At 38.9% G+C, this 21,483-nt stretch overlaps 2 protein-coding genes across 6 annotated transcripts; one reads left to right on the top strand and one right to left on the bottom strand.

Annotated features, from left to right (window-relative positions):
* The first annotated feature begins 1,432 nt into the window (after positions 1-1,432).
* Positions 1,433-21,004, top strand: LOC131431305 (MKRN2 opposite strand protein). 5 transcript variants are annotated; one of them, XM_058596932.1, is made up of 6 exons: positions 1,433-1,629; positions 2,283-2,426; positions 14,886-15,037; positions 20,247-20,380; positions 20,438-20,830; positions 20,884-21,004. In XM_058596932.1, the coding sequence occupies exons 4-6, from the start codon at positions 20,247-20,249 to the stop codon at positions 20,993-20,995; spliced, it is 639 nt and encodes a 212-aa protein (XP_058452915.1). In that variant the 5' UTR covers positions 1,433-1,629; positions 2,283-2,426; positions 14,886-15,037; the 3' UTR covers positions 20,996-21,004. The 5 variants fall into 5 exon arrangements, with proteins under 5 accessions (XP_058452915.1, XP_058452913.1, XP_058452914.1 ...); XM_058596930.1 differs by having other exon boundaries at positions 1,433-1,706; XM_058596931.1 differs by lacking the exon at positions 14,886-15,037 and having other exon boundaries at positions 1,433-1,706.
* LOC131431308 (protein eyes shut) lies at positions 1,917-12,419 on the bottom strand. Its single transcript, XM_058596935.1, has 7 exons — positions 12,012-12,419; positions 11,282-11,430; positions 5,441-7,316; positions 5,111-5,383; positions 4,532-5,046; positions 2,423-4,465; positions 1,917-2,365 (listed from the first exon to the last, which is right to left on the bottom strand). Exons 1-7 carry the CDS (start codon positions 12,227-12,229, stop codon positions 2,211-2,213), a joined length of 5,229 nt encoding a protein of 1,742 aa, XP_058452918.1. The 5' UTR covers positions 12,230-12,419; the 3' UTR covers positions 1,917-2,210.
* Positions 21,005-21,483: the final 479 nt, after the last annotated feature.

Here is a 21,483-nt window from a genome sequence, read left to right as displayed (position 1 = left end):
TATCTTGTTAATATGATGTCTTTGGTTCTACTTTATACCCATATATAAAAAACAATATCCACATCAAATGGATAGTCCAAAATGGTCTAGCCGAAAATGACAGTTTCTCTTTGTTTCTTTTCCTTTCACAATTTACCGGATTATTTTATATTTGACGTCCTATTCCTCACAAAACTTTCGATTTATATTGGAAATTTAAAAAAATAATAGTAATGGCTCCTTAATAATCGAAAGAAAAAGTAAACAAGTAAACACTCATTTTCAGTTAAGCCCTTTTGTCGTGGGACTATCGAAATGCTTAAATTTAATATAAACCAACCGTGTTTTTTTATATTAAACAAATTCAGTTTGCTAGAGGGAGTAGAGCCATACATTCAAGCAAAATGAGTAGGGACATCATAAGGCAAAACTTATGATGCAACAAAAATCACCATTTCGAAAAATTAATATGAAAAACATACCTCTATTATAAAATTAATGACTGTGAATTATGTATCACCACTTATTGGCCACTTCATATATTTTGGCCCACCTAACAAACTTTATGGATTTGATCAATGTTAAGTAACCCATGTTGCATCAATTTGAAAAGCAAAGTCTTGGCATTACATTCCTTCCGTGGAATTTGGCCTTTCTGTTTCAACAGACTTCGCAGCCGATTCTTAGCGTACAGAATCATTGCATGGCTAGTACTATGGATCCTACTGACACTAAGAATCCTTCCAGGTCGGGGCTCGAACATACGACAGCTGGCTTGTAAGACCAGCGTCCTATGCATTGAACCGTCAACCCGGGTGCATTGAACCGTCAATTTGAAGCTAATCACATTAAAACGGAAGAGTTTTTCAAAGATATTACAACATTTGGTGGATATTTTTTACAAAGTGGGCCAAAATAAAATCAATCCTAAAGTGGGTCAAAATACCTCTATATGAGAGAAGTTTTGTTTGTCATAGAAATTTCACACAATGTTCCAAAAAAATTCCTATGAGTTTCATTAGGCTTTTAATTGGAACTCCAATTTTCGTGACCTAATAGTTTATGATTCGCATACGCTATTCTCGTGGCTTAAAACCATACGATAGCATTATGAAATTTCATATACTTTTTTCCTGAGTGTACTTAAACTAGCGAATTCCAGCAGTATTTGACGAAAAGCGCTGAATTACATATGCATGTGTAAAATATTGAAATAACCGATAAAGTTACTAGAATGAGAAATTTCTAATACCGTAATGTGCAAGAAAATTTATAAAATTTTCATTTCATTAACAAGATTGTTTCATGATAAAAATTTCGTTATATTAGGGAATACAGGTAAATATAATGTCGTAGAATTTCTATTTAACTTTCTGGCATCTCTGGCTGTGATAAAGTTACTGACAGCTATAGTTCGAGAGCAAATATGTTGAAATATTTCACCATAGTGTTATTCGATGCGTGAATCAGTTACGTTTACAAATTTTGTTCGTAATATGGTTTTGTTTATTTACATTCCTGGTGATACGTGTAGCGCATAATCCGCATTTCAAAACACATATTTTACCGTTATTCGAGAATTGGGAAGGGCGATATACTCACCAGTATCAGTTTATCGAACATTATTTGTTGATCTGTTTCGAAAAGAAAGTGAGAATAAGAGTACAAAAACTGGATACATTTAGTGATCTATAAAATAAATTTTATTTGGAATTTTGACACTATAAGTAAGTACCGAGTTTGTTTTAGATTATGTTGTGGATTTTTCTACCTTTGAGCTTATACGAATCGTAGATATATCGATAGATTGAATATGTAGAACGTCACCATCTTTGCAATGCAACATATGAAACTAATGGAAAGTTTCGAAGAGCGTAAAACTGGCTGCAACGAGATATTACGATTTACACTATTTATTCACGAAATTTACACAGTACCTTAACAGAACCTAGCTACTTCACAAATTATTTTTAACTCTCCTGACACATTCTCAACATTAGACTGTTGAACATATCGATTCTTAAATTTAACTTATCAACGAAATGAACTATATCGACCGTATTTCAAGATCGAAATTTTTAGCTTATGCTTTGTTCTATTCGTAATGAAACTGAATATTTATTAAGTAATATTGCATTGGTGTTGACTTATCTGGATAAGCTACTAGATTTTACGGTTGAGTGGAAATAAAGTTTGTGAAATAGTAAGCAACGAAAACTAAGAATCCACGTTCAAATTTCACATTCATCAATGTTTGCGCCTTCGTAAGAGGTATAATCCAGCTCTTCTGGATTATTTCCCAGAAAGATGCTTTGTATACAACCACTAAACGAGTTGCTGAAACTGCCAAACGTTCGATTTTGAACATCTTCTTCGGGAAAGCCACCTGAAATACAAGAGAATGAATGATCGTTCACGATAATCTATGATAAACTATACTAACCAAGGTAAGTAACCTCTTCGTAATTGACATGTTTATCTAACTCAGAAACATCACGCTCCGAGTAAAGTCGTAATTCGGAAAACAGCGGATAATCATCGACAAACACCTGTATAATCTCATTTGTGGTTTCGATGTGTATGTTATGCCAATCTCCATCGGAAACGTAAGCCATCCATGGGCTAGATTTTGTTGTGACATTCGTCGTTTCATGAACCATATTACTAGCAACGGTGATAAACCCATTCCGTATGCCTATTCCAAAATACCTGGAGTATCTGTCCGTTGTCCAAAAAATAACTCCATCTACTAACGTTGATATGTTGAATGAAATTTGTAGGTCCAGGCGAGGAACAACACTACCAGATTCACCCTGTCGCTTGTCTTTCAATTTAATCTTCTGAGATGGGATCAGAATGTAGCTTCGATCGTTGAAACCCAGTGCTGAGTATTTGGCTGTCGCGATCTCACAATAGAAACCAGTCCATCCGATGCCACAACTGCAGCGACCGCTCTTCAAGCATTGTCCGCTGTTTTGACATTTTATTACTTCACAAGATTCTTGAATCTCACAGTTAACACCTTTCGAGTACTCGGGACACTTACAGTGCGGCTGTAAGTACTCGTCCAGCCAACAGAAGCCACCTCGTGCACAGAGATCACCTCCGCAAGCCGTCCCATCGCAGTCGTTGATATTTCTCGATTCCAAAATACTGCTACCATTCAGTGTTATACGGGTTCCGTTTAGGTTAACATTACGAATACATCCTCTGAATGGCACAGGGAAGCCAGACATCGCATCGAATGGAAGCTGCGATAAATCAGCTAATCCACCAAGGAACACTTTGGTAGAGGGACTTATGAATTCTTCTTTAACCGAACCCAGCGACGAAGTGCTCTTCCCTTCTACCCACAGTGTCAATCGTTTTCCGAATTTTATGATTTTAACGTTATGCCACTCACCTACCGCTAGCACGTGATTGCTGCGAACCACCGTGGTTTGCATTTGTGACGACGACACACGATATTCGATGACCCCTCCTTGCAAGCTCAAACTCATGAAACCTTGTTTCCGTTCGTTGGAATCGTACGTTCGCAAAAACAGCAGTAAACCCTTTTCGGAGAGTGGTCGCACTTGAAGCTCGATCGATAGGTAGCGAATGCGAAGCTGTCGGTAGTTTTCCGAGCGTGGAATCATTGTGTGAGCGTAGAGGTCGGTTCCAGATTCGTTTTTACTTACTTTCAGAACGTCGTTGATTTTGTCTAGTTCTTTGATCGATTTCAGTAATATAGAATGGTTCTGAGATATTATACTGGGCGATTGAATAATTTTTTCATAACGAACTTCATTTTCCAAATAGGAGAAATCGCTACTCATTGACGGCCACTTCAAAGCTAGGAAAGACCTTCGGCCGGAGAATGACACGTCACTGAGATACTTCAAGTTCGACTCGCAACGTTTTCCAATTTTTCCAAACGGACAGTCACATTCGTAGCCTGTAACCAACGGGAAACAACTGGACCCAACGGAACACTTGTTGGTCATATCGCAGGGATTACTCTTCTGTGAGCATAACAGTCCATTCCAACCTTCCTGGCAAATGCACGTAAATGTGGAGCCGTGTTGAAGGCAGGCGCCATTGTTTTGACACGCGTGTCGATGACATTCTTTGGTACCACACTGACCGACGCTTCGACCCCGCATTCCGCCTATATGCTGCAAAGGTATATGTACCGGTCCGGCAACAATATTGATATCAAACAGACACCCCTGAAACCCGGAGTGTAGTGGTAGATCGTGCGGTAGACTCGAGAAATTGACGTGTTCGTGACCACCAATATAGAGGTACGGTGAAACGTTAAGTTTACTACTATCACCTGGGGAGTTTCCGGAAATGTTGACTTTTCCATCGATGGACAGCCAAGCCAGACGACCATTTCTCCCGACGTTGATTGTGGTAGGTCGTGCTGGTTTCACTTGGATTGGTTGTTGTGTGAAGATCCGGCGAGGACCGCTTCCCAAATTCCACGTAACCAAAATAAATCCTGATAATTAAAGAAAAAAATTAATCATTACAAGTTCTGAATATTTTGTTCGATCTGCCGATTTACCTTGAATAAAACTAACGGAAAAGTGATCACTTCTTTCTGTGTGATCATCCCATTGTCCAACGAAAGCCAACAGCGAAATTTGCGACGTTGTCGTGGGAATAATCTTAAAGCTGAACTCGAAGCGATCTTCCAGTGAGAATGACACGGGGTATGCTACGTACGATGACAGTCCTTTTATGCTTCCGAAGAACGATGGCTGCAGTATGTCCAGATCATGTTCACAAAAATGACCATGTTTACCGTACGGACAAAGACAAAGATAACCGCTTTCCGGAAAGGTGACACAAGTTCCACCGAACTTGCATGGGTTATTGTCACAGATCGAGTGTTCGCAAACTTTGCCCATATACCCAAATGCACATCGGCAGCTCCAGGTAGCCTGGCTTTCAGGCTTGAATCGATTAAGATCTTGGCTAAGATTTATTTCTTCGACACAAATGGCACCATTTTTGCAGGGACTCGATAGGCACGCTAGAGAAGTGCATTCGTAAATCCTGTAAGCATCTTCGGCGTTGCTGAAAGAAAACTCTGTTTTTGAAAAAGTTCATCCAAAACCAATTGAGAATCAAACATCCTTACTCAAACAGGGCCATCGGTTTGTGGTTGACCTCCAAATCATAAATGCACCCGGTGAAACCTTGCGAGCGGGAGATATTATGACTTAAGGTGTACATCGTCTTGATAGGCCGTCCTCCTAAATGCAACCAGCTGTGTCGGATTGGTAGCGAGGTCACATTTTCTCCGTATCCGGCTAGGTTTCGCAACCATGTGGGCTGCTCGCCACTCATCGCCAGAGTTTCGTTTATGTGCAAAGACGCATTACAATGCGTACGGCGATCATTGAAATTTAATCTAGAATCATAAATTGGTAAAAGCTACAAATGTCGTAAATTTTCGTGTTAAACTTACTGAACTTTGATAGTAATCTCATATCCATTGTTCACGGGTCCCTCGATTTCACTCAGTAGCATAGTTTGTAGCCCACAGGAGAACTGGAACTGTAATAGGCCTTTGTTCAAGAATAACGCCACGTAGTGGCTTCCATCATTTCCCTCGGCTGCTGCAAGCATTATAAGACCATCTCTGGAAGTAAACTTTGCCTTAAACTGAACCCGAATGGATAATGCTTGATCGATTGTGCCTCCCTGCAGAACGCTTTCATTTCGACGATAGATTGTGTGCCGCAAGAAGGAATCCTTCGAGAAAGCGGCATTCTGGATGCTAACTGGAACGTCACAAAACATGCCAATATAACGAAAATCGCAATGACATTTGATTCCCGTAGGAGTCATGGCACAAGTTCCTCCGTTGGAGCAAACCGTATCGTCACACTCGGTGATGACGCCTTCCATAGGTTTGCTGTACGCGGTAGTCGTCGAAGTAGTTGACGTTCCGCTGAGTGGTGAAACAGTTGACATTTCACTAATCGTTCGATTTTCTAGCTGAATTGTGGTTGATACATCACCGGGCGATTCTGTGAAAAATTGGGCTACTGTAACTTCTTCAGCTGACGAAGAATCGCCGATGGGTTTTGTCGCCGTAACTCCTTCGATGGCTGAATGAGTTATAAGGTCTGGAAGACTGATTTCAACAGGTTTGGAGGTAGCGCCAGTTGCTGTAGTCTGTTCGGTAGACATAACGGTCGGAGAAGTTGAAGTCTCGTCGGTAATAATGGTTACAAGACCGCCATCACCTATTGAACTAACTGTCCTATGAGCTTCGCTAATTGTAATCGATCCTGATTGGAGAGTAGTATTTTCCAGACCTGCTCCGGTTGTCACAGTTGGTTCAGTACTTAGATCACCACCCGGTGTAGTCAGAGGAACAACGCTTGAATCAATCTCTCTCGAAGTGGTGATTCCATCCATTGCTATTGTTGATGTTGTATGTTTGGATATCGGAGCTTCAGTACTTTGTCTACTGATTTCTTCTAAAAAACTAGTTGTACCGTTTGAATATGTCGGCTCTTCTGTGAGTACGAACGTAGTACTGAATGGAAATACCGTACCAAATGATGCGTTCTGTGGTACGGTAAAAATCGTTACACCCTCCAAACCGACCTCAACATCAGTAGCATCAGAACTTATACTTGATACGAAAAATTCGCTGGAAGATCCAAAAGCTGTAGTCGTTGACTCAGGGGCTGTATAATTACAATCCAACTCAGAATCGTCCATTGCAAGACACTCACAACTAGCCCCGGTTAAATCAGGTGGACATGTGCAGAAGTATTCGTCTACTCCGTCGACGCAGGTTCCTCCGTTGGCACATCTAGGATTTGGTCCCAGTTGACACTCGTCGTACTGATACTCGCAACGCTCGCCGTGAAAGTCCGGAACACAGTAACAGGTTGGTTCATTTCCCTCTATCAAACACAACGCCTGATTGGCACAGGGTGAGTTCTCGCAAAGCATGATCTCTTCCTCGCAGTTGGTCCCGGTGAATCCCATCGCACACGCACACACGTAGCTGGCAAACTTATCGATACAGATTCCACCGTTTTGACAGGGCGATGAGGCACATTCGTTCGTTTCGGCATCACAAAACCGTCCCTCGTATCCTTCCGCGCATTGGCAGATGAATTCCAGACCCGGTCCATCGATGCATTGACCCCCGTTGCGGCACCGATCGCCGGTTTCGCATACTGCCACATCCACCTCGCAATATGTGCCAACATAACCGGGTGCACAGCTACAGATGAAAGCGTTATCCTGATCGTGGCAGCTTCCACCATTCTGACACGGGTTCGACATGCACTCGTTGAAGTTTTCTTCGCAGTTTGAACCTGTGGGAATAAGATGGGATTTTATTATTTAAATTATACACTTAGAGAACTTTTTAAATGTATGTCGTCCTTTCGAGAACTAACAATTCTTTCTACATGAAATCGGGGGGTTTGAAAATTATATAAAATTCAGATACTTGGTTTTTTTGATCTCTTATGCTAAGTAGTTAGCAACATTCAAACAGTTATTACTCTGAAATGGCTTCATTTTTTGCAGCGTGTTTTGTGGTGACATGTTTGTTTACATGTCAATAACAGCTACGCAATCGATTGGTTTCGGTACGGTTTATCATTTCAATAATGAATCGAATTGATCCGGAAACGCGAAAGAAAATTCTGCACACTTGGTGCTCAGAAAGTGGTGTCACGTACAACGAAATTGCAAAACGGGTGAAAGTGCATCACACCAGTGTCAAAAATATTATCGAGAAGTTCGGTAAGACCCTTTCCATGAAGGATTTGCCCCGATCCGGTAGGAAAACGGGTCCTAACCAGCCCGGCCGAGACTTAAAAGTGGTTGAGTACATCAGGAAAAACCCATCGGCGTCGACGCGGGATTTGGCCAAGCAGTTCAACACCAGCATCGGGATGATTCAACGGATCGTTCGAAACTCCCTGAAAACGTACAAGAAACAGAAGGTGCCGAAAAAGTCTCTGGTACAGCAAGTTCAGGCCAAAACAAGAGCGCGAAAACTGTATAACCGGATTCTACAGAATAAAGATGGATGCATCCTGATCGACGTCGAAACCTACGCCAAGGAAGACTCTCGAGCGCTGCCCGGACCGCAATATTATACGAAATCGGTGTACCAAGACCTGGACGACGCTGACACCACGGTGGCGATGGTGGCTGCCACTGTACAGAAAGCATAAGGCTCCTCCTTCTCTTCTGGCCGGATTTGGCTTCAGCCCACTACGCCAACTCCGTTCTACAGTGGTTGTCAAAAAATAATGTACAATTCGTTGAAAAGAACATCAACCTACCGAACTGCCCGGATCTCCGGCCAATTGAAAGGTATTGGGCAATTGTCAAGCGGCACTTTCGGAAGGAAGGTACAGTGTCCCAAAACATGAAGGAGTTCAAAAAAACTGGACAGCTGCCACCAGGAAAGTTACAAAAGTAACTGTGCAGAATTTTATGAAGAATATCAAGTCCAAAGTGCGAGCGTTCCACAGAAACTAGGATATAATATAATCAGTGAAATGCATAAAAATGTAATTTTTCTACAATACATCGAGAACTGATGTCAAAATATTTTTTTTCGCTTTTTTTTATTCAATAATCAATGTTGCTAACTACTTTTCGATACACTCCTTAATATTTGATTTTTTTGAGCCAACAAGTCTTACACTTGAAGGAAACTGAATTTTAAACCAACGAAATCCAACGTGTTCCTATGTGACTTTAAATTGAATGTTAAATTGATGCCTTGGGCCAGCCTTGCTAGGTTCGATTTCTCTCACATGGAACAAGAAAATTTATCTGAGCCGAGCCGAATGATCCCAAAGTTGAAACCTTTATAAATGAATCAAAAGAAATGTTATTTCATGCTCAATTGTTGTTTTGTTTGCACTAAATTCTGCGATTCAGAGTTTCACATTTGTAAATCAATTGTTCGGAAAAAAAGTTCTTTGCATATTTTGGAAACTTGTGAGTTTTATAAAACCACAAAAAATTAAAGATTATCAAACATTTCAGCAGTTGGTCGAGCATTCAGTGTGATATATAAAAGCGATTTGGTGAATTTTCACCTTGATCAAACCAAAGTTTACGAGGAGGCGGCTCTAGCAAATGTTTTCTTCAGTGAACAAAACATCGATTGCATACTCTTCGATCTCGAGTTCTACAAATTGCCAATTTCAGCAGAGCTGTTACCAGGAGTTACAAATTAATGCGGATCACAAATTTTGTTTGTGATAAAAAAGGGCACAATAAATTCAGTTGAAACTAAAATTACAAAAGATTAAATCAGATCATCCTGATGTGTTCTACCTTAGAACTCTTCTTACCGAGAAGGAAAAGCTTGCCGAGCAAGAAGATGTCGAGGCAAAAAAATTATCTTCGTTGAAATCTGTTTATCTTCTTCCAAAATCACAAAGTTGTAAGCAATTTTATTTTCACTGTTACATTTTCCTTAGATCAGAGAGTACATATTAATTAAAGCCATAAAAAAAGATGGAGAATAAAATTGATATCGTTTTCATGGAGTTTCTTAAAGTGACATGCTGTATGCGGACTTATTTATTGTGTTTATATGACAAACTTATGCAGATTTTTAAATTATATTGAAGCTCTGCGATAAGTATCACCTGCATAAGAAGGCGGGTGGGTAATGTCAAAGACATGACTGAAGGACGTGAATACGAACAAAGCTGATATGCAATCACTGTGAAAACCGACTTTTGAACCGAGGCCCGGAGGACCGAGTGTCATATACCATTCGACACAGTTCGTCGAGTACGCAAAATGTGTGTGTATGTAACGTTTTTTGCACTTTTATCGATGGATGGCTGAACCGATTTTCACAAACTTAGATTCAAATGAAAGGTCTTGTGGTCCCATACAAAATCCCTGCATATTATTTGAATCCGACTTTCGGTTCCGGAGCTATGGGGTAAAATGTGCAAAAAAAAAGAAAATATGTGTTCTAACTTTTCTCATAGATGGCGCGACCGATTTTCACAAACTTAGGTTCAAATGAAAGGTCCTGTGGTCCCATACGTAATTCCTGAATTTCATCCGAATCCGACTTCCGGATCCGGAAATATAGGGTAAAGTGTGTTAAAAATTTTATACCATCACTGAAAAGGGCGAAAAACCGTGAAAAGTTTTCTAAATCGGCCTCAAATATTCTCCAATTGATAGTTTTTATCAGTAGACGGTCAAACAAACCGATTTCGGTTATTCTTTTAAGAATCGAAGAAAGTTATTTTGAAGAATACCACAGTATTATATATGATAGTATGATTGGTATGAGAAAGGCATCATTACACCACTAGGTAGATTAAAACAGGTTTTAAATATTTGTTGAATTTTTGATAATTTTTCGCATTTTCAATAATTAAAACTAATTTTGAAAAGGCCTAAAAATTGGCATCTAGTTCCCCTTGCATTTTTTTCTTATATTATTAACTGTCAAAAAGAACTTACTACAGAACAAGAAAATATTGCAAAAAAAAATAAAAAGATTTGTATATTGCGCACAAAACCGTTTGTATGTCTTACCACTTGATACTCAAACAAACTGCATATTTTTTATTCAAGTGTCAATGAGAAGCAGTCAAAAGAATCCCACAGTATATATCCCTAGGTCGATTGAAACAGATTATTATTGCGTCAGTCTTGTAAGTAATCGTGTATCGAATCTGCGTGAACCAATTCAAGAAGGTTCGAGGATTTCTTGAAGTAGAGTTTCGAGTTTTTGTTTTAGATAAGAACTAACGGCTCGCCCCCACACCGATATCAAGTCCATTTATTGGATGAATTGACTATGAGCTTCAAGCATTTTTAAATTTCGAATTATATATTATTACGTTTGCTTCGTTTTTTTTTTGGTATAGTAAAATATTACCCTTTAAAATATGTATTTTTTTTCATTTTCTGAACATATACGTATTTCGTGTTCTAAAATAGTGCTGTCCAGAATAAGTGGGATAAATAGTAACATTCTAATGAACATTAAAGACCGGCAGTGAAATCTGTTGGGACAGAGGTGTAAGAGTTCATCAGGGGAATGTAGTGCCTAGACTTAGCTTGAATTTTAATGAGGTGTCCCAAAGAAGAAATCGTTCCGATTTATGCATTGAGGATAGTCTAACACGAAGAACTTTTTTCTCGTTGTTAGTACAGAATTCGTTTCACGTTTTCGCTTCTTCCACCCACAGCACAGTTGGTGCTGTGCGATAAAGGAAACTATTAAACAGAACGAAACCACAAAACCAATAAAATAATCAACTTTACCTACCAATGAATCCATCCTGACACGTGCAGTTGTATGATGCGATTCCGTCAACACAGGTGCCTCCGTTATGGCACGGACTAGACCAGCACTCATCCCAATTTGTTTGGCAGTGTATGCCGGTGTAACCGTCGATACAGTAGCAGGAGTAGGTGCTGTAAAGTGGTAACAAGGTGTATCAGTACAAGACAAAGTTTCCTACGCCGGTTAGGAGTCGCGTGATCTTCTCCAAAAACCGTACATGATACGGAGGAATTCTTCCGCAACACGCGATTTCCCGGCATTTACTAGGGAAACTTGTTTGTAAATAAACTGCACGCTCGCGCGCACTGGTGAGAATTTTCCACTCGCGAGTGGGTGGTAAAATTTCGATTCCAGAAAAGAGAAAAGACGAAGAACATGAAATTTGTCGTATTGAGCAGAGCGTGGAGTCGTTTCATGATTAGCATGTATGAGGGGTTCTTCTAGGATCTGCTATGCTAGGCTAGATATAAGTTTTACTATTAATCAGCTTATTTCAGGAAGCTCCAATATCGATTACACAGTCACTTTTCTATTTTGATCAGTTGACTCATTGTTTCAGCAAATAATAATGGATTTCTAATGGGATTTTAACTAGTTCTTAGTGCTGCTATCCTGTAGTGATTGGAATCAATAACCTCTGTCGAATTATGTTTCGTCATGACAAAATCAAAATTCGTAATGGCGGAACAGTTTTGTCACATGGATTGGCTACCTATTAATATCATCGATGCATACTCCGTAGACGCATGGGTTACTGAGACAGGCAAAACCAGCTTCAGTATGTTTTAGGAAAAAAGTTGCTGCGATTCCGAACAATAGTAGAAATAAATTGGTGCGTATCCGTAGTGTCGAATTATCTCCCACATTTTTCGCGGAGCCTTCCGTGCGCCGATTCCTGCTGGTGTAATAATTCACTTCAAAATGACCCATTTTTCACTGCAAATATTACACAAAACGTTATTTTCCTAGCTTTCACATATCACACTGAATGTACTAGATTTTTGATTTTAGGTATTCCATGTCACTTCCAAACTTTTTCAACTATGCCAGGACATCCAGGAGAAATTATTTACCGCCCGTAAACACTCGTCGACAACGGTGTGCTAGGTGCCGCGTTCTCACAGTGAATGCGTAAATTCCTGCTACATGTTCCCGTGATCGTGTAGCAAGGATACAACCGATGTTCTCCCCTACCGAGCGATGGACTTGGATTTAGTTCTTCCATATGCATACATATACAGCGGACCCATTGGTTACCCATGGTTACAGGAATAACAACTAACTTCAGCTGATTGGACTGAGAATGGTGTGGGATGGTTTGTTGATTTCGTTGGCATATCCTTTATCGAGGTAGAACATGCAACGGGCTGTGGAAGACCATTTTCGGCATGAGACGGTGTTAGACGTAATCATGCTGCGTGTGCACGTGGGTACTGTCTACGTAGAAGTATATTTCATAACACTGTCTTTTACCGGCAAATCGAACAGTTGTTGTAAATTTGTTAAAGATATACTGTCAATCTCTGGTGAATTGTTAGTAATGGAAAATTTTGATAATAGAATAATCTGAAATTTCGGCTCTGATAACAACCGTTAACGAATATTTTAATTGTTTGTTTGTTGTTAGTAATGTTGACTTAACATTAATGATTAATCGTGTATCTCAGTGTGAGTGAATGACTAGTTGGATTCCGTTTTCCAAAGGTTTTTTTGTCCAATCACGCCATTATATATTTGCGGTTTGTATGTGAACTGATTTGTTGAACAGTTGAACGCACCGGAAATTAGTCATACCGGATATATGATGGATCTAAAACTAATAGCTAATGGGTGAGTGTAAAAATAGTGTACATGCTACGTGATTGTGATTGACTATACAAATAGGTTTAAGTGTTTCAAACGCTTTTCTACCATTTGATTTTATTCAAAAAATAGACTAACTTTATCTCTACATAGACATGAAGAGAACTTTCGCACACTGTTAAATAATCCTTTTTGCCAATCTCATCAAGAAGGGTCATGTGTGGAAATCGATTTTTGAACCGAGTTCCTACATTCTGAGTATCATATACCATTCGAATCAGTTCATCTGACATCTCGATTAATTTGCACGGTGATGACTAGATCGATTTCTCAAAATTAAACTCAAATGAAAAGTCTTGTGATCCCATACAAATTCCTGCGTTTCAATTGAATTTGAATTCCGTTTACAGAATTGCAGTCACATACACGGCTACAGAATTTATGGCGTTTTCGTTTTTAATTTGCACTACACCGGTGCAGTGCTACACTGAGGTATTAATAAACGAACAAAAATGACGAAAACATAAACAGTAACCATTGACTACAATAGACGATTCCATTGCACAGAGCTACACCAAACTTTTGATGAGTGCTACACCAGTGGCATCGGTGCAGAAAAAGTGTAGCACTGGTGTAGTGCAATTGGTAAAAACGAACGGTTTCAGTGCAGCTTTCGCTACACCAGTGTAGTGCAATTTAAAAACGAAAACGACATTAGAAATTCATTCAGTCTACAAAGTTTCTCAGTTTATGGCCAACAAACTTATCAGTTTTCAGTTCCGTAGTGGATTGAAAAATTCGGAAAGGAACTCATATAGACTCACAAAAATGGTTAGACTGATTTTCATAATCTTAGATTGAAATAAATAATTGTATGAACCCATCGATTGGAATTGAATTGTATACGGATCCTACTTTCGGCGTCAAAAAGGAATTAAATCTAAACTGGGTACAAATTTGTCAAATTCGTAAATCTTCGGCATTACCGGTTTCCACCTTCGAAAGAACTGGTAGTTTGTGGTCAAAAAACTCCGGAGTAAACTCACGCCTATTTCTCAGAGATGGCAGCACCCATTTATCATCTTCGGACTTACGGCCGACTTTCAAAACTACTTCAAAATGTAGATTTCGTAAGTTGACGTCCAAACAAACTTCTTTTCTTTTTTATTGAAGAATCAAGGTGTTGTAGGATTCGATAGTAATATAAATGGTTATGGAAAAGACATGACACGGTGGATGGAAACAGGTTATTTTTTTTAAATTTTCTATTGCGTGCCGGGTTACTTTTGAAGGATAATAATTGTGCAATTCTCCGGGTTACTCTTTGAAGGATAATAATTGTGCAATTCTCCAACAAGTAGAATAACCCAACCCACTTTAATTTCAAGCGTTCTTGTGTCTATTTGAGCCAGTGATTTCCGGAAGCCAAAATCGGGAACCGATATAGTCGAAGTGAGATTGTATGACTTATTGTTTTCGAACTGGTTAAAAAAAATGTTTTCTGTTCTTTTGCCTTTCTCATATCTATTGTTATTGTCTTGACGTAAATACGTCCTACTTCACTATTGGGCGCCTTTTCAAAATCTTCCCTGTGGAAGAGTGATAAGTTTTTGATCGTGAATCTCACTTGCTGTGTCCGAAGTGCCAACATATTTTACATATTTTTTATTAAGTATTACAATTTCTTGATTTTATAAATCAATTTAGCTTGCATTCAGGTTTACTATGATAATGTATTCCGATTCCAATGCTATAAATAAACAATATCAGCTTTTAATTTCAGCAAAGTTGAACACCACTTCATAACCTTTGAATGTGAAGACGATAAGTTTAATTCTAGTTCTGCACAGAGATTTGAAACGGACCTAGTTTTTATATCGGATTTGCTCACACCCCGTTGCTAGGAGCGAATCCAGCACAGTCAGTACAGTACAGGTCAGTACAGTTTTCTCAAGCAAAATCGACATTAAAATATTGAGAAGTTCCCACCTCTAAGTGGACATCATGCTCGTTTAGTTATGCTATGTAAGCTGTTTTTCAAAGGCGAATCTTACATTGACAGCAAATGAAGAAAAACATCGATGAATGTTTCGAATTTCGTATTTAGAAATTATCGTATGTTCTAAAATCACTTTATGATTAGACGATGAATTGTTAGTTTATCTTCAAAAGGCATGAAAAGTTTACCATTTATCTTCTATATCCACTGAATAAGTCAACATAAAAAGAGTTTCGCCCTTTTTCGATTTGTTTACTTTTATGTTTCCTGTGTGAATTATAAAGATACGCCCTTGCGCATCTTTCATGAAATGTTGGAAATGGAGATCTAGTTGGCGATGCAGGATAATAGCAACCTTAGATTTATAATTATGTTCAATAAAATTTCTTTCCAAGTTTGTCTATTGCCAAGCATTGACGTTCTTTTCTCTTGATTAGAAAAACCTGTCTATTACAATTAATCATCCAAGAGGTTATGGGTCCAGCAGATATTCAGGATGGAAAGATCTGGAATCGCAAAACTGACCAACGGAAACTATGAAACCTAGAAGCTAGAGGTGGAGTTTCTACTGGTGAGAGAAGGTTTATGGAAATATATTGTTCCTGGAATAAAACCGGAAGAGGCTGAAAACGGAGCGAATGCGGCAGTGCTTGAAGCTTGGGACGAAGGTGACCACAAAGCACGTGGTACAATCGGGTTACTTTTAACCAGGAGTCAGCATGGTCATATCCGGGAAATGAGAACTGCTAAAGATCTATGGGACAATTTACGTAAGCAACACGAAAAGATGTCACTGACTTCAAAGGTCCATTTACTGAAGCGGATTTGTGATCTCAAGTTCCAAGAAGGAGATGACATTGAAAATCATTTGGCGGAATTTGAAAATTTGTTCGAGAAATTAGCCAACGCAGGGACGAATATCGACAATAATGTGCAAGTGATCCTAGTTTTTCGCAGTCTACCAAGTACGTTCGATGCGTTAACCACTACTTTAGAAAACCGGTCGGAGGAGGAGCTTACGTTAGCACTTGTGAAAGATAAAATCATCAGCGAAGTGCAGAAGCGCAAAAACGTGATTCCGACGGATTCAGCGGTATTAAAAGTGGACGGAAAACTGAAGGCTATCGTGTGCCACCATTGTCAAAAGGTTGGCCATAAGAAGCGTGATTGTATATTATGGCACAAGCAGAATCGCAGTGAAAATTTTCGAAGTCAACAATCAGTTGCTTTGGATACCAAGAAGGCTACCAAGCAACGAGCAAAGGCGAACAAAACAGTATCAACTGAAGAAAGTTTTGTGTTCAGTGCACGAGAAGGACCAGTTATGAAATGGATCGTGGACTCTGGTGCGAGTTCGCACATGTGTGCCAATGTCGATTTTTTCATATCCATGAATATTTCTCACGAAGGTGTTCCAAATTTTGTAACAGTTGCTGATGGGAAATTAAATACAATTTCAAGTGGAAACCGGATTGCTGCTGTAGCCAGCCGTTGTAACGGTCTGTATCGTCTTCAAATGACAGAGCACGCAGGTACGGTTAAAGAACACTGCAACGAAACTAGTTGTTTACATGATTGGCATCGTAAACTTGGTCATCGAGACATCAAAGCCATAGAAGAACTAGAACGACTGAGTTTGGCTACTGGTATTAATATAAAAAGATGTGGTAAAGTTCTACCTTGTGAAACTTGTTTACAAGGCAAGATGGCACGGTTATCTTTTCCGAAGAGAGCGAAGAAAAGTTCAAATTCTGTAATGGATCTGGTACAAAGCGATCTGTGCGGACCAATGAGGACAGCTACACCTGGTGGACGTCGTTATTTCATGACATTAATCGATGATCATAGCCGATATACTACAGTCTATCTTTTGCAGAATAAGTCTTCAACATTAGAGGCAATTCAAGATTATGTACAGAAAATGAAAACTCAATTTGGCAAATCGCCGAAAGTGCTAAGATCAGACCAGGGAGGAGAATATCGAAGCTTAAAGTTGATGGAATTCCTCAAGTTTGAAGGTATTCTACAACAGTTTACGGCAGCTTATACACCACAGCAGAACGGTGTCGCTGAGCGAAAGAACCGTTCACTGGTGGAAATGGCTAGATGCATGCTATTGGAAGCAAGTATGTCTAACTGTTATTGGGGTGAATCATCACAACATAAAGCGTGGCGTTTCATGAATATGAAGACGAACACGTTAACAATTAGTCGAGACGCTAGATTTCTGCCGTTAGTAAAGAACGATGTCGATACGATTCAAAATGAAGAAGTGTCTTTCTTCCCGCTATCTCTATTCGATACAAACTGTAGCGAGAATCAAGGTGAAATAAAGCAGTCTGAGACAGTAATCGAAGACGTCAATCTTGAAACGAATGAAAATTCGAATGATTTCGAGGATAACGCAGATGATAGTCAATATGAGGATGCTGACTGTGATGAAGATGTACCAGAAGTAGAATCAATTCCCAACGAACCACGTCGATCAACTAGAATAAACAAAGGCATTCCTCCCAATCATTATTATGCTGAAGGAAGACTAGCAAATAGCATTGATGAACCACGTAGCTATCAAGAAGCAGTGGTTAGTCTGGAAGCAGGCTATGCGAGATGAGTTGCGGTCAATGCGCGAGAATAACGTTTGGGAGTTAACTACGTTACCGCCTGGCAAGAAAACTATTGGGTGTCACTGGATTTTCAAAAAGAAGGTGGACAATAACGGCAATATTATTAGATACAAGGCGCGTCTGGTTGCGCAAGGTTTTACACAAAAATTTGAAGTGGAGTAGATGAAGTTTTTGCTCCAGTCGTGAAGCCAATAACATTTCGAGTGCTGTTTTCTATTGCACGCCAGAGAAATTTATTGAGCAAACATATTGATGTTAGAACAGCTTACCTCAACGGAGATCTTCAAGAGACGATTTACATGCGTCTCCCGCCAGGATATGAAGCAGATGGTAAAGTTTGTCGTTTGCGAAAGGGATTGTATGGATTAAAACAAGCCGCTCGTATTTGGAATCAGAAATTGGACAATACACTCATCAATATGGGGTTTACGCCATCGAAAAACGACAGCTGTCTTTACGTCAGGAGGAGTAACGGTACATATACCTTCATTGCTGTTTATGTTGACGATTTTGTTATTGTATGCCAGACTGAACATGAGTACGATGAGATCAATAAGCAGCTGAACCAGCATTTTATAGTAACGTCTTTGGGAGACATCAAGTTTTTTCTTGGTATTCAAGTTATACGCTCAAACAAAAAATATATCGCACTGAACCAGAAATCATATATTCAGAAGCTCTTGACTCGTTTTGGTATGGAAGATGTAAAACCATCAGCCATTCCATTGGATCCTGGCCACTTACAACCAAAGGAGGAGATAGCACTATAATCACCAGTATGCTAGCCTGATTGGTGGGTTGTTGTATGTTGCCATGTGTACTCGTCCTGATATTGCTGTGGCAGTTTCGATTCTGGGTAGAAAAACTAGTTGTCCATCGCAGGCTGACTGGGTTGAGGCTAAACGTGTTTTGCGATACCTCAAAGGAACTATTGAACATGAACACATTCTAGGAGTAGATTCTACAAAATTGGAAGTATTTGTAGATGCTGATTGGGCTGGAGACACCAAAGATCGCAAGTCAACTACAGGTTATTTGATTCGGTATCCAGGTGGTATAATAGGATGGTATTCCCAAAAGCAAGATTGTGTAACACTGAGCAGTTCAGAAGCGGCGTATGTTGCAATAACCGAAAGCTGTAAGGAGTTATCCTGGATATTACGCCTATTCAACGATTTAGACATCAAAACTCAGCTACCAATTATATTGCATGAAGATAATCGAAGCGCGATCAAGCAATTAGAATCGAATTCTAGTGAGCGACGTTCTAAGCACGTTGACACACGATTTCACTACGCTCGTCAACTGAAGCAGCAGGGAATTATCAATCCGCAATATCTCTCTACAAACGAAATGATTGCAGATATGATGACGAAACCTTTGTCTCGTGTCAAACAAGCGAGATTCCGTACTGCAGCTATGATTCTTTCATCGAGGAGGAGTGTTGGAAATGGAGATCTAGTTGGCGATGCAGGATAATAGCAACCTTAGAGCAAATTCAGCAGCTGCAAGATTCATATGGGTGGTTTATAATGTAAATGAAACTGAAACAAACGTATCCCCAGCAATCAGTTTTAGTTTTATCTATTCGACCAGTTCTACTGTCAAATTTAAAACTAGTATACACTGCCGTTCTATTTTTTCTATATTTGAAACACAGATAAAACGCTGCTGGGGCTGCCAGTTTATTTTGTTATAATTTCTAGATTTAAATTTTAATACTGACATAAATTATGCATCTAGAATTAGAACACTTCTGAATATGCCCTTAGATTTATAATTATGTTCAATAAAATTTCTTTCCAAGTTTGTCTATTGCCAAGCATAGACGTTCTTTTCTCTTGATTATAAAAACCTGTCTATTACAATTAATCATCCAAGATGAAATTTACTGGTTTTCGCGACTAAGTCAAATCTGCGAGTAATTTTATCGTCTCATCTACTATTTCCAGTAGTAAAAGGTTCGTAGACCATCTAAAATAAAGAAAAAAAAAGTTTCGCCCTTCTTTACTAGCAATTGAAGTATCGTCCTGTTTGTTGGCATAGGATACGGAGGGCGAAACTTACGTAAACAAATGGAATGATAGCTTCGCCCTTTATAGTTCTTTGTATTACTAAGATTGAGATTTTTGTAGAATCCGAATTTTCAGGCAAAATTGTAGGATTTTGAAACATTTATTGGTAGGAGAGAGAGAAACTCGTTTTGTTTACTTTTGTAAGATTCGTCCTTTATTGAAAAACAGCTTATTTCAGATTTTGGTGCAAGCTAAAAGCAAACTGTTAAACAGAATTGAATTAGTAACCTTTTCCATCACGAGATGGTGTCATTACAGTTACACTATTTTTTATTTGTGTTCTCTGGAGTGATCAATATTTATATATAATGCATTTGGTAGAACTGTCCCATATATAGAACCAAGTAGTTATAGAGTAGCCGATGTAAAAACTTACATAAAATAGTTTCGTATTTCTATATCATTTTCTAACACATTCAATCAAAATTTCTGTTTTGTTTCAGATGTCTCCGTATACGCACCAACATGTGATTTGCTTTCGGCATTGTCGGAAAAATGTGTTCGTTTTCAGCGTTCCGATTCGATGTCCGTTATGCAATCAGATTTTGGAACACTGTAAAGACATACTACCGTTTGCGTAAGTTACACCTTCGAATGAATGGTTTTGATTTTCAAAAAAATATTTCACTTCCAGTTTACCTCATCCCTTTGTGAATGCCACTCAAACTCCCTGCTCTGTAGTTCTCCGTCCGTCCAGAGGAGATTTTTTGCGGGATTTTCAGAACAGTATAAACCTTCACATTGCGCTTACGGATTCGAAAGGGTCAATTGTGGAGTTTGATGCTTCAGGACTAATATGTACAAAAGCCAAGCAAGTCGACAAAAGTCTTTGGGGACAATGCTTGGTGGTTGCAGACGTTCCAGACTCTTGGTTTTATCACTGGGATTGTACGTTGCTAAGGATGATAACTGAACAAGGCTGGAACGAAAGGATCTACGATGCAGATGACGTGAATTGCTATAATTTTGTACTAAAGTTTTTGCAATTATTAAAATATATGCCATATATGGCATTTGCTGAGAATACGTAATATTAGCTTACCTGTTTCTATTCCTTCTATTAATATGTTCCTTTTGCAGGGAGACGTTCACAAAGGAGCTTGTAGTACCCAAAACAACTCATGCTGGAAAATACATTACAATATATCGAAACATAAACGAATTCGGCTACTGGGCGGAACCAAACAGCTGAATAAATGAATTTTTTGTTTGTTTTAATTTTGTTAGTGAATATCTCAGCCATTGTTCGACCAGAATATTTCCAAGTATGAGGCAAAAACTTAAAGAGAAATACGGGGTTATTTGGTATTAGCCCAGAACTAATAAAATAACTGTAACTGTCAAAAAGTTATCGAATTTCCGTATATTCTAAAAAAACACATTTGAACCTTTGCTTTTTTGACTGACATGGTCGGTAAACTTTGAAATGTCAACCTTTTTTCAATTCAGTAAAAGTTTTGTCAATTTGCAGTGAGTTGATTGATAGTAATGAAGAATTTTAGTAAATATTACTGACTACATCAGTAAGAAACATATGTGTGAAAATTTTCTTTCTCATCGCGGAAACTACGTGAACGGTTTAAGTGGTTTGATTTCTGTAATTTCCAGATAGTAAGAATATTTTGCAGTAGGTATTTGTATTTTTAATGCGACAGAAGCTTATTATTTCAGCTCTCAATA

This window comes from Malaya genurostris, chromosome 2, assembly GCF_030247185.1.
Source record: "Malaya genurostris strain Urasoe2022 chromosome 2, Malgen_1.1, whole genome shotgun sequence".
Lineage (NCBI taxonomy): Eukaryota > Metazoa > Arthropoda > Insecta > Diptera > Culicidae > Malaya > Malaya genurostris.
This window is presented reverse-complemented; position numbering and strand designations above follow the sequence as displayed.

What these genes read in the sequence shown, in the direction of transcription:
- LOC131431305 (XM_058596932.1), top strand. Translation starts at nt 20,247, where the DNA reads ATGTCTCCGTATACGCACCAACATGTGATTTGCTTTCGGCATTGTCGG. An exon ending in AAAGACATACTACCGTTTGC is followed by an intron (nt 20,381 to 20,437) that starts GTAAGTTACACC and finishes TTTCACTTCCAG; the next exon opens with TTTACCTCATCCCTTTGTGA. An exon ending in ATGGCATTTGCTGAGAATAC is followed by an intron (nt 20,831 to 20,883) that starts GTAATATTAGCT and finishes TTCCTTTTGCAG; the next exon opens with GGAGACGTTCACAAAGGAGC.
- LOC131431308 (XM_058596935.1), bottom strand. Translation starts at nt 12,229, where the DNA reads ATGGGTCATTTTGAAGTGAATTATTACACCAGCAGGAATCGGCGCACG. An exon ending in TGCATCGATGATATTAATAG is followed by an intron (nt 11,431 to 12,011) that starts GTAGCCAATCCA and finishes ACCACTTTACAG; the next exon opens with CACCTACTCCTGCTACTGTA. An exon ending in AAACCGATGGCCCTGTTTGA is followed by an intron (nt 5,047 to 5,110) that starts GTAAGGATGTTT and finishes GTTTTCTTTCAG; the next exon opens with CAACGCCGAAGATGCTTACA.